Source organism: Dermacentor variabilis, chromosome 8 (assembly GCF_050947875.1).
Source record: "Dermacentor variabilis isolate Ectoservices chromosome 8, ASM5094787v1, whole genome shotgun sequence".
NCBI lineage: Eukaryota > Metazoa > Arthropoda > Arachnida > Ixodida > Ixodidae > Dermacentor > Dermacentor variabilis.
Genome location: NC_134575.1, coordinates 71,150,086 through 71,162,976, shown reverse-complemented (window position 1 = coordinate 71,162,976; position 12,891 = coordinate 71,150,086). Strand labels below are relative to the sequence as shown.

Sequence of the window (12,891 nt, the reverse complement as noted above, 5' to 3'; positions counted from 1 at the left end):
GCCCACAGCGCTTGCTCAGACAGCCAATCAGATGCTCTTGTGCCCTCATCATGCAAGATGGCGAAAGTGCGACTTGTCTCGCTGTTTTTGTGTGCGCCTTGTAGGCCTTCTCCCGCAGTGTTGCTGTGATGAAGCGGAAGAATTTGCCTTTCGTCGTGAAGCTCGCAATCATAAATCGTGTCGAACGTGGTGAGAAGTCGTATGTCCCCGCAGAGCACAAGATTCCGAGGAGCACTCTCGGCACGATCTTGAAGAATAAGGGGGAGATTAGGGCTAAAGCGTCCAAACTCGCGACCTGGTGCCCGTGGCGCCCGACCCGTACGCACGGCCGTGTACGAGTGGTTAATCTGAAATTGCTTCAGCCGTGCCGAATTCCGCAGGCTCGGTGATGACTGAATCCTGATGAATGCGAAGAAGCCGTTGCTGATGTTTCCGAAGTTCGGAGCGAGCTCTCAGAATTTCCGGAAGCTGTTGACGAATCAACGGTGGACGAGTTTGTGAGCGCACATGATGGTGTCGCGACCACGGGAGAGCCCGAAAACGAAGACTACATTGCCAACATCGTACCGAGCACAGGTGAAAGTGGGCACAATGAGGAAAGCAACGACGGTCATTGGCCCACATCCTCCGAAGTGATTGGTGCGCTCGCACTAGTCCGGTGCTTCTGCGCGAATGCGGAAAGTTGCGGCCTCAGCTGCTCCGACTCCTTAATGTGGAAAAGTGCGTGCGTCGCAGGCAGCGAAATTGCCAACGCAGAAGAAAATGCAGGACTATTTCATGCGAAACTAAGCTAGTTTAATCAATAAAGTGATTTTATAAATGGTATGTGCTTTTATGACATCCAATTATTTAGCAGGCTTATATCGAATTATGCTCTATATCGAACTGATAGGCGTTTTTTTGCGAGTTCGATATAGCCGGGTTCGACTGTATTGCTTTATGTATATATTCATTTATGGTACTTAGCAGTTGTTTTCAGCGGAAATACTTGGAGAACGTATAGAAAAGAGGTCAAAGATTCGAAATCTGCAACTTTTCTAAAAAGTGATTTTTGGGTCATTTATCCAGAGTTGATCCCCACGTCCCCCCTTAACTGAACATTGGTGCCGTACGATTGTGTTTTCCGAGAACATACCAACTGGTAAAACATCAGCGACTGTGTTAGGTCATTTCTTTTTTCCTCGATCATATCAAAGAGGTTCCACTGTATATAAGTGGAACTTCGCAAAACCAAAAGGTATGTTCTTAAAGCTTGGATGGGTCTAGCAATGAACAGCGATAGGGATGGCGGCCTCAGTCCGCACACTGGTGCCTTATTTACAATTCTCGCAGGGGATCAGCCTTCTTGGCTAGATTAAACGATATGCCTGGAACAGCGTACGTGCAGATTTTGTCCGTCGTCTATAGGAGACAATGACTGCTGATTGAACTGAAAGTCGGTACAACGTAACAACTCCTTTCACTTGTTTCCACTCTGCCATCACTATCCGCCGTTAACGAGTGGCCGATCCCGGTAAAGACGTGGATGCAGCGCTTCGTACCGACGAAGCATGAAGAGGAATGGCGTTGCAATGGAACCATTACATTACGTCTGAATGGATTAGCACACACGGGCTGCTGCCTGTGCCGCAGTGAGCGCTCACCTGCACCCCGTTGGTCATGTTCTGGTGCAGCTCTCTGACGAGCTCCTCGATGTACTCGCCAACACCCTGGCCGCCGAGGGGCGGCTCGTGCATGCTGGACACCAGGGACAGCACGCTCGTCTCCATGGATCGCTTGAGGGCCTCGGGCAGAATGATGGTCTGGAAGTGCACCATCACGTCCTGCACAGAGGAGGCAACAATGTTGCCAGAATCACACAACGGTGCCGCACGGGTTGCACTCACACATCCACCCTTCGTTCCCTCACTGCCTGCTAAGACGGCTTTCACGTTCCCCTGTCCTCCTCCCGCTTAGTGCCATCCCTTGTTTGGAATGCAAATTGCAGTACCTGTACTGCTGCCATTAGCTGCCATTAGCTGCCATTAGCTGCGTAACCACTTCTGAATGATCACGCATCACTTGATCACAGAGACGCACTCGTGTCACTGCTCGCATGTTTGTCGTCGTCTTCTCCCGCAGCTGGCTCCAATGCTGCTCATCATGCCAGCGTTCCCACACTGCCTCTCCCTGTGCGAAGGTGCTGCGGAACTGGCTCACTACCGGTAGGTGCAATGATTTCGGTGAGTTCAGTCGTGGGCTCTAATGGACAGTTGCCACAATTCATCATAAATGTATCTTAATCATGACAAGTGTTCAATCAGGCCTTCTCTCTAACGTTTTACAAGCGTGTAACACTTGCTTGACTATTTTGTCTGCTTCATGCGAACACCATCTGGAAAGGCCGTCCTGAGGCATTTGGCTGTTCACTGCTTGCATGCGTTCATTGTCGCTTCACTGCTTGGTCTACCTGTTTTGCACATGTGTAGGCTTCGAAAATTTTATGGTTAGTGCAGTACCGCTTAGAGTGCAGATTTTCCCATATGACTTACATTACAAGCGGTCTACACTGCACAACAATTAAGCAGGTTGCAAGCATGTCACCAAATGTGACATCTGTGGGATGCAGACGCTAACACCGCGCCAAATCAACTCCACTGTTACCAGTGTCAGAGGCTGAACCTTGCCTCTACCATTCCAATGAGCTGCAATGCCCAGCCACTGTGTGGGGGCATTGCTGACAACTTTAGCCACTAACTGTTTGGTTGCCAGCTTACATTTACAAACAGATAATGCAACAATTTGCTTGACGTCTACAAAGCAACACCTGAAGCATAATTTCACACACTGACTAATACAACCCAAAGTATATAACTGCCAAGTACGACACCGTGCCGGTGCTTTGAAAAAGGTGACCGACGCCTTTTTTCGAAGTCACATTTGCAACGACTCGTTGGGAATGAAACAAGGCTGGATTTTCTTTTCGCAGCAGCACGTCACCAAGGCCCATGTGGCGGCTGTCATCGATTCACTTGCAGACACGCAGCACAACAGAAAATTTGTCCAACGCAACACAACGCTGTATCATTGACACAGAAAAAAAAAAAAAAGAGAAGACGTGAAGCAGAACAAGCGACGCTTTGTGGAATCTGGCATTCGGCGCCTTCCTTTTATACCAGCATCCTTGAGTACTGGCCTTGCACCACTGTTTCTAGTAAAACGGCCTCTGTTGCTCTGCAGAGGGATCTCGTCTTGAATCGGTGCTCTCGGCGTAGCACAGGAACGTGCCCGTTGTTCCCGATCTGCCCTCAGAACAGTGTTGCTTCCTAAGCACTCTGAATGTGCCATTCAGCTTGGCCATTAGATGGCATGAGATGTTTGCTTGTGTACGTGTGTGTGTGAATTTTGCTGCTGCCTTGTTCCATGTCCCATTTTGAGCTAAAAGACCAATGGATTATACGTAATCCAATGAGAACTCAGCATAAGTCTAAATGAAACCAACCACTGGAATCAAGTGCAAAAGCAACATGGGATCATTCAAGACATGGACTAAGAAAAACGCACTCACCAGCAGGGCTGCGAACACCTTGTAGATGGACTCGGCCACAACACACAGCTGGACAGTTTCCGTTGGTGGATCCTGCGTGAAAACGATGGAGAAACAGCAAAAGTTAAACAGGCCCTGCTATACATTTGTACATCGTAAATAAGCTTTGACATGATGACCAGCCCAGACTTTCACCTACTCTTGAGCAGCACAGACCTTAGTGCAGGGAATGAAGTCACCTAGCTGCTACACAACTTGGACGATTCTCTCAAGCTGAGCCAAGTGTTATTCTTGCGCACAAAGGACAGAGCTTGAAATTTCGCTCCAACAGAGCACCTGCTCTTTCTTTCAACTTCTCGAGGTTCCTGCCCCGTTTCTTTTTGCTTCCGTTAAAATTGAAATAGTGAACAATCACATCGTAGTCATCCATTGCGGCCTCTTTAGGATTACAGTTAGAATGACCCTCCTGTTTACAACGTAAAGTGTAGAACTTAGCTTTTCAAGGATGAAAACATCAGACTGACACCCGCATTCTGGAACGTTGCTCCACTCAACACTCCACCTCGACTCAAGAATGTAGGCATCAGTGACACCCCTCGAGAGAAGTGGTCATTGCGCTTCATGGTCATCCACGGCGATTCTTGAGAATCGTAATGTCTTCATCAGTCGAGGGGTGGCGCAGTGCTGAACTCGGTGGTGTGGAGGAAGAGCTTTAAGTCGAGGATCTTTTGAAAGTGCAAGGGTAAAGCAAGCACATCTGAGCCAAAATTCTGAATTGCTACCACCAGTGCTTTGGGACGGTCATCAGTGCTGAAGAAACAGTCACTCCACAACGCAGACAAGATTTCAGCAGCAAGCAACTTCAATGAATGTACAAACAAAATCAGAGCTCAGAGAACCCATACCAGCCACTTCCTGCAGTAAGGTTGTTCCAAGTTTGCCGCCATTGCCGTGAGTGGTACTAAATAACACTCACAGAGCTAGGCTTACTGCGCACACACACAAATAGCTAAGAACTTGGATGAAGAACAGCGGAAAGCCAGTGCCGTAGTTATTTGGCAAAGCACCACATGTGTAAAAGTTGTGGGTTCAGCTTCAAGCAACAATTTGTCTTTTCATCAGCTTACCTTTTCCTTATTACTTCTACATTTCAATTAAATCATGATACAGTAGACTCTCGTTAACTTGAACTTTCAGGGGACCAGAAATTTATTTGAATGAAACAGTTCAAACTAAGAAAAGCCCCTTTAAATAAGTTAAACCTCAATATAATGTAGTCGGTAAAATCGGCAATTCGCTTCGTTATATCGAAATTTCATTGTATTGAAATTCAACCTTTGATGCAAACCAGTACAGTCGCCGATCGATTTTTCTTGCACGGAAAGGGGCTGCAGAATTTTCCGAATTATCGGGCAATTGAAAAAAGCAAACTTCAATAAGAAAACAATTGATTTTGATAAATTTGGGAGTCTGAGGTGAATAACACTGTTTCATGCCACATACGTTGACCATACTTTTACATCGGCGGTACGAACTAAGGGAAGCCAGCCATGCTCTAATGTGCACCCCACCGCTGCAGCTGATAGCGTCGCCCGAACTGTGACAACACGCTTTTAAAGCCGTGCACAGCCGTGGCCGAGACACTCGCGAACTTGCCCCCCCCCCCCCCCCCTCTTGCACGGGCTTGAATGCGTTACTGTGAGCTCACCACTTTCCCTCTTTGCCTTTGCTCGTGCAGGAAGGCGGCACTCGTGAAGCCACCATCTTTTTGTCTCACGCTCGCACACTTACACTCGCACCTAAAGCACACAGGGTGCGGGGCGTGATAGGATCTTATCGCACTTGGACTTTACATGGAACATGATGCAGCTCTACTCTGGCGGTCACTCTTGTTGAGCGGCGCACAATTTGAGAGGTGCGTTTGCAAGCAGCCACTTGCTATTCAATCATTTGACGATCTATGTTCGATGCAGTTTCCCTTTATTGTCTCGGTATTCCTTTGTGGCGACAGTGAAATTTCGTTATATTGAAATTGCACAAAAACACACTTCGTTATATTGAGGTTTAACTGCAGTGCCCGATCAATTGCAGTCCAGCATGCAAAACCAAAATTGTCACTGGTCTTGCATTGCAAAAGGTCTCATCATTCCTCCATCCACACGTCACATGTGCCGGAAGAGGCCTAGGTTCCGTATAAAATCCAAGTGCGAGAAGATCGTGCTTCCTGCGCCGTTTACTGTGGGTGAGAAGGAAAAATGAGAAGGAGAGATGACGGATAGTGCCTTGATGTGTGCTATCCTCCTGCATGCCGTGTGGCCAATGTCGAAGACGATTTGATGCAATGCTGGCTGATAGGGAGGGCGAGCAGGTGGTAGCCCGATCAAGCACACGCAAAGAGGGTGGGGCATGCGTGAGGGCGCAGTAACATGATTAAGCGCACGCTAGAGATTCCGAATTATTGGGAATTTCACTGTAGTCAATTTCCTCGACGCTTTCTCTGGCTTCATCGTTCATTTGCTTTGTCTGTCGCAACAAAAAGTCAACCCTGCCTCTCACTTACTGCACGCAACTACTGGTGTTGCACATGTGGAAGTGCTATGTCAATGAAACAACTAAACAATGCAAGGTCAGCAGACACATCAATCTAACTGACTGACCAGTTGCATCAGGGCCTGTCCCATCTCGTGCGCCACAGCGGCCTGCACGTGCAAGTCCTGCAAGAACCAGTCGGAGCCCCAGAACTGCAGGTCGGCGAGGCGTTCACCCGAGGCTGCCGCGGCAGTCTCCATAACCAGCAGGTTCTGGGCGCAGGGGCAGAGGGCGCCCAGCAGGGCAGCCACCACTGCAGGCTGCTGGGACGGATCTAGAAGCAGCAGAGAGAGAAGGGGCACGGGTTGCCCCGCAACAAAGCCTTCTTTAAGGATGCATTCCATATCATCTGTGTGCCCATGAGTCAGCCGTTGGCAAGCAATCATCGTGAGAAACAAAGCACAAGGACAGGACGCAGAACTCAAACAAAAATGCGGCATTGACTGCAAAGTATAATGTCTATTAAATTGACTGCAATATGTACTAAATAAGGACAACACGAAAAAAATAAATAATAAAAGATGAAGAAAGCAAAAAAAAAAAAAAACAGGAAAGAACTACGCACAGTTCACTTCCGTTAATTCGACTTAAACGGGACATACGAAATTGATCGAATTATCGTGCAGGTTGAATTAAACAGGTGGAGGAATAAAATGGCAAAACACACCACTTATTCATTTGGCAGTATTTGCCCAATATGCTCCTGAATCAAGCGCGCTCCCACTTTCTGTGTGTATTAAAAATATAATGCAGAAATGATGTTAAGTCTCCTAAACAAAGCAAAAATCCAACTTTTTGTCAAGAAAAATGGGCAGGAGTCTAATATGCGTTGCACAAAGGATGGCTGTTACCTAAAGTCAGCTTCGCCGCAGTACATGGGCGTTATGCCGTAAAGCAAACGAATGCCACGAAGGTGGTTTTGTTTTTGTATTTGACTGCACTGTGCAGGCAATTTTCGACCCAGTTTTCTTTAAAACAGAGGCGTGCGCTGAATCAGGTAAATGCTGTAATCAGATATTGTGAGCTATGTTTATTAAAAACTTTTTGTGCACAAACAAACAGGGACAAAGAAGAGGAGCAACACAAGGACGAGCGCTTTCTAACAACTGGTTTTATTTTCAAAGAACTTCCTGCTTAAATACCCACAGATCTGCGCGATCTAGTCAAACAGAGCATGCCTATAGCGCATATAACACTTGAGATAAAATGCCGTGGACCAAAGCCACCCGGTCAACATAAAAACATCAAGGCGCATGTAACAAGCACTTACGATTATCTTAAGTGTTATATGCACTATAGGCGTGCTCTGTTTGACTAGATCGCGCAGATCTGTGGGTATTTAAGCAGGAAGTTCTTCGAAAATAAAACCAGTTGTTAGAAAGCGCTCGTCCTTGTGTTGCTCCTCTTCTTTGTCCCTGTTTGTTTGTGCACAAAAAGTTTTTAAATAATGAATCTGTTTCAACTAGGCTGACTTGTAGTTGTACTATGTTTACTGCTTGAAAATCTTTCTGGGCAGGCTAAAAAAAATTTGTTGTTGACAGGAGATGGAATGTGTTCGCTGGATACACTGTTGCCTAAGCTTAGCCGAGACAGATGCTGCCACTTAAAGGGGTTGCCATTCGGGGGGTGGGGGGGGTGGGGGGGGGGGGGTCACTATAGGTGTGAGGCATGGGCATGCCGACAGGTCAAGTTTGAATGATCCCGCGAAGGCCAATATCAGGACCGAAACAACCAAGGTTTTGGCCCATATAGATAAATACATGGGTGCTGGCCGGGACTTTCGGTCAGGACCTAATTAACCAAAAAATTGAATAAACTGGAGTCGGATTAACAGAAGTCGACTACAAAAGTAAACATTTTTTTGTGTGTTATGTTGCCTGTTCTTGCGCTGCTTTCTCTCAATGACTTCCACTGCACGTTTCATGTTTGCCAAGCTGGAACCCCCAGAATTGTTCTTCTATTGCGCCCAGTATTAACTACAGCGTGCAAGCTGAGGTCATGTGCAAGACAATGTGCATACAGCATCACTGGACTGCTCTGTAATATAGCTCGTTTCACTCTCCACGGTGCCATTCTTTAATTGCATGCACACACTCCCATGCATGTGTGCCTGTTGCAACTGATTCATTGACGGGCAAATTAGAGCAAATTCTGGCCTTTGAAAGACGCCAGTGGGAAGCATTAAAGATTTATTTCAACTGCTTGGGTATCTTTCACATGCAATGGAAACTCGGCACGTGTGCACCTTTGGATTCTGCCTCCACCGGGATGCAGCTGCCCCGGTCGGTAACTGAACCTACAACCTCCCAAAAGGAGCCACGGCGACCGAGTCATCCCAGTGGGCGTCCCACTCTTCTCCCCAGGCTATAAAGAGTCTTGCTTTCCCGCACAGCTCCGCTGCTAAGTGGTTGAGCTTGATGCATTTTAAAACACAAAATTGGCCCGTAGTGATGGTTGAATATTCGGTGTTGTAGAATATTCAGTCGAATTATTCTCTATTCGTTATTCACTTTGATTCGAATTCATCTATTCAATATTTTCAAAGTGGTGGAGTCTGCATCGTCATAGTCATCAGCAGAAATTGTATGTGAATAATAGCAATGCCGGAACGCTTTGTGCCTATTTCTGCCATTAAAGCCTTTATTTTTGCGTTTACTACTGCACATAACACCGCGTTCGCCGCAGGCTTTTATAATTGCGTAGTTGCATCTATGATCGCGTCGATAGCAGCCGTGTTTTCTTCCACAGCAGCTACGGTAGTTTCGTTCCGACTCGATGCGTGCTTGGGCAGCGTGCCTAAAGAACTGCGTAGTGGCTGTCCATGATCGCATAGATAGCAACCACGGTTTTGTCAGCAGTTGTTGCAGCGAACGGTAGTTTTGTTCTGACTCGGTGCATGCGTCGGCCGCATGCCTAAAGCACTGCAAAGTCGCCATTCATCATCGCATTGACGGCGGCTGTGGTTTCCACCGCAGCAATTACGACAAACAGTTGTTTGCTTTGACTTGGCGCAAAGCTGTCGAGGATGAAGAGCACCGGCTACATAACGATGGAAGTGCAACTTGTTGGCAAACAGCTCACTGGCGAAAAAATGGTCTGGATGAGCGCGCGGTAGTGTGAAGCATGTCGCAAATGAAGGCGCGCGCCGCAGCCGTGCTGCGAAGAAAGTTGTGAGACCTTGATTGCCGCTGCAAGAGTCAATCAGTCACGACATGAGAATTGCCGCTTCTGCTCTGCTTTTGTGCAAAATAGCAAAAGGATTTGCTCATCCATTTACTAATAAAAACATGTTGACATAGTAAGCATTTGCTTGTTGTTTCCTTGATACCCTCGATACTTCGTCATTCGGTTAATTTGGTCACTTTCTTTCCAGTCCCATGAAATTTGAATTAACTAGGTTTTGCAATATGTGATATATACTATTCTAAGTATTTGATTCGAAATTATTTGACCAAATCACTATTCGCTCCGAATTCGTTTGAACCTCAAATTCACTACTCCCCATCCCTAAAAATGGGAAAAAAATATACATGTTTTGCGTCATACTATAAGTAGCATAGCCCCAAATGTAATGCGAAGTGCTTTCCCGAGGTGACAATTTCACGCGAGTGAGCTTTTATCATGTGTGTAGAAGCTGTCATTTGTAAAAATTTCACATGTAAAAAAGAAACTAGCATGCCTTGTGCTCAGGATTTAATTCTCCCAACCTGTCGGCAAATAACTTTCAGTTCAAATTCCGGCCGATATCAAAGTTCTCACAAACTGCTTATTAATTTCTCTAAAGCTTAGTTTCGACCCGTGGCTGTACGTAGTTCTGAACATTCAACAGCAGGTGTGAAGGTCAGAAAAAGGTGAAGTCCTTATGTTTCCCAAGCAGCAGCCACAATGACAGCCTGGTTTTTCGCTATTTCGCAATCACATATCCCACTAGTACCTCATTGTGCAAAGTACTAAATTACCTGTTTGCGAAAAGAATAATTCAAGATGGAAGAAAAATGCTTTATCCTCACGCTGCTTTTCAAGCAGTTGTTCATTCACGCTCTCTTTTTCTCCGTTTTGATTTTTTACACTCGTGTCAGTCTGTGTGTCTGCAACAGTTGTTCCGTCATTGCAGTCTGAAATAAAGAGAAAACAAAAACAACACAGAAGCAGCCCACCTGAACTTACTTTGACACTGAACTTTGACATGCGATTCATCAATTGTGCGGCTCCAAAATTCAATCCTTAAGGAAGCCACGAATCCAAGCTTTCGAGCTTGAATTAATCGTGCATATTAAACCTTACATGTGTCAAAGCAAAGCGGCAAGATTCGAGTGCACTTGGTGCAGCGGAAAGCTTTTATTAGAAACATTTTATAACTGCAGTTGAACCATACAGCAGTCTGGCAACACAGAGGGGTGAAGAAAAAGTACGCTCTGGGTGGTCAGTGTGTGTCGGATACATGTGGTTTCATCCTAGTTTGTGCTGCTCTTACTGCACAAGTGAAAGACTTGTTGGCACAATCCAACGGCAATGCCCTATTGTTGTGCCTGAAGGTGCCCTTGGCATGGCATGTTGACTGTACCACAATGAAGAGTATCCATTAGGCCTTTTGCGAAACGAAACTGTGTAAGCTGTGTTTTTGCAGAATACGTGCCCTCTCATAAACATTTTACACTTCCAATGACATTGCTTTCTTCATTAGAGGGCCCAAGGTGCATCTCATTCTGGGTGCCTATGCCATCGCACTCACTTACAGGGACATTACAGCAGCCTAAACAAAACATGAATCAGCCATTGGTTTCAGCTTGGGTCTCGCGTCAAGCAAAAACCACATGCCCATGAAACGGGCGTGATGATTGTTACCTACAATAGTGCACGTGCAGGTTATGGCAAAATACTTCAGAACTTTTTGAGCCTGCAATACCTGGGAATATGAATTATCTTGTTACATAACTAAGTTAATGCTCTGGGAAAACTGCTACTTGGTGCTGAGCAACTAGGCCTTCTGTTATAGTTCTAACTGGAATTTTTGTTATGCTTTTTTGCAACCACTGGGACATGCAGTAATGTAACCATCACTGTCACTGAGTGGGAAAGAAAGGCAAATCACAACAGAAGTGGAGGGGAGAGGGTGGAGGGGAAAATTTTAAAGTACCGCTAGATTTGTTTTCAAAGAATAGCATAGATTCGAACAAAAAAAAAAAAGAAAACGTAAAAACGAGGTTGTAGATACTGTGCAAATTTAAAAAGTCACACCTTCGCATTAACTTTCTTGTTTGGCAGCCGCATGCAGCATGCAAGATAACTTGCAACACTGTAACTTCACTACAATTACATCTGTTTTGCTTTTGACGGAGTTGGTGCAACGGAGCTCATGTCCTTTAGTTTACTCCGTCTCCTAGTTCACTCCGTTTGCCTCGGGAGACACACACCTTTTCAACTTGAAGTTTCACCAGTGTGTACCGAAGGACGCCAATGCTGGTGAACAGGTTCAGCCAACAGCCAACAACACGCGAAAACAGCGCTTGTTCATTCGAAAACCTTCGCCCTGTCCACTCTCTTTGTTTCTCACCTTTGTGCACTTTTACAGTTTCAAGGTTCGAAAACCCGTTTGATAACGTTGCGGATGCCAATCCTGGGGGAAATCACGCCGCACCCTTGTGCACCACCAACCGTATTAAGACACTGCAGCGAAACACACGCAGCTCACCTTGGGCAAGAGCCATGAGTGCGGCCTGAGCATCAGGCAGGTAGTCGGAGCCTTCAGCTTGCTTGCGCTTCATCACCTGCACGCACAGCACGTGAGGCAAGGTCTCGGGTGACAACGCAACGACACAAAAGGAACAAGCTCGCTAACAAGCAGGGCTAGTAAGACAATCTCACTCAACTGCCATCCCGCTACCTCATTTTGTTTAACAATTTACCATTGGTACAGTAAAACCTTGTTCATTCGACCCTCGTTAATTCAAGACAAATGAGTAATTCAAACAAGTCCTTTCGTCCCAGTAGGCGTATGCATTATTTAATAGCACCAAACTAATTAATTTGGACGTACAGTTGAATGCGTTTATAATGAACTCGATAGTTCCAAGAAAAGTGGTCATTATATCAGTAGTTCATTATCTATGGACTCAGCCTTAGAAGAGCTCAAAAATTAATTGCACTGAAACAGGCATCATCTGTTACAATCCGGCAGCATTTTGGTTCGAAAACCAGGTTTTCCAGGGTTATTTTTGTTCTTGATGCATTCGCGCACCTAGCTACAAATTTTCATTAGAAAGTACCATCTAAAGAACAAAATGCAGCGTCGAATAGTAGCTATCCTGAAACGGCGCCCGGTTCCAATCGCCTGCGATTTAGAAGTTGCAAGAGCAGGTGTAATTTTTTTTATTCAGGAGCTTGCGATATATTTTACTACCAGTGAAACATGACCGTATTCTGCATAAGAGATCGAAGAAGCATTCTAGGCGTAAACTTCAGAAACTACTGTGGCATGCCACCATTCTGCGGAGGTCGTGAACATTGTGGGTCGGGCATTGCGACCATGTGTCAGCCACACAAGAGCTGTAAAAATTACATTATCTATGTCATTTCGTGTGAAAAAATAGGATATTCTGAAGGTAGAACGTCACCGCAAACTGTTACCAGCAATCAGCAATGTGTAAACAAAGCACTGCCAAACTGTGATTGCTTGATAAAGGCATAGTAAACGCCGATCCTTTGCAACATTGTGTTGTGGCAGCACGCAGACGCGGGCCACGTGAATGCCGACAGTAACAACAGGAACGCTTGAC

General features: G+C 45.9%; 1 protein-coding gene across 4 annotated transcripts in view; it reads right to left on the bottom strand.

Moving 5' to 3' along the window:
- The window catches only part of nonC (serine/threonine-protein kinase Smg1), a 117,741-nt gene that overhangs the window by 23,345 nt on the left and 81,505 nt on the right, over positions 1-12,891 (bottom strand). For 3 of the 4 annotated variants that reach the window (XM_075702352.1, XM_075702353.1, XM_075702355.1), the window contains 5 exons: positions 11,808-11,883; positions 10,126-10,230; positions 6,184-6,389; positions 3,548-3,619; positions 1,644-1,823 (listed from right to left, as the gene is read on the bottom strand). In XM_075702352.1, coding sequence (XP_075558467.1) covers positions 1,644-1,823; positions 3,548-3,619; positions 6,184-6,389; positions 10,126-10,230; positions 11,808-11,883 — 639 coding nt within the window. The remainder of the gene's footprint in view (positions 1-1,643; positions 1,824-3,547; positions 3,620-6,183; positions 6,390-10,125; positions 10,231-11,807; positions 11,884-12,891) is intronic. The other variant, XM_075702354.1, reaches the window with a different exon arrangement.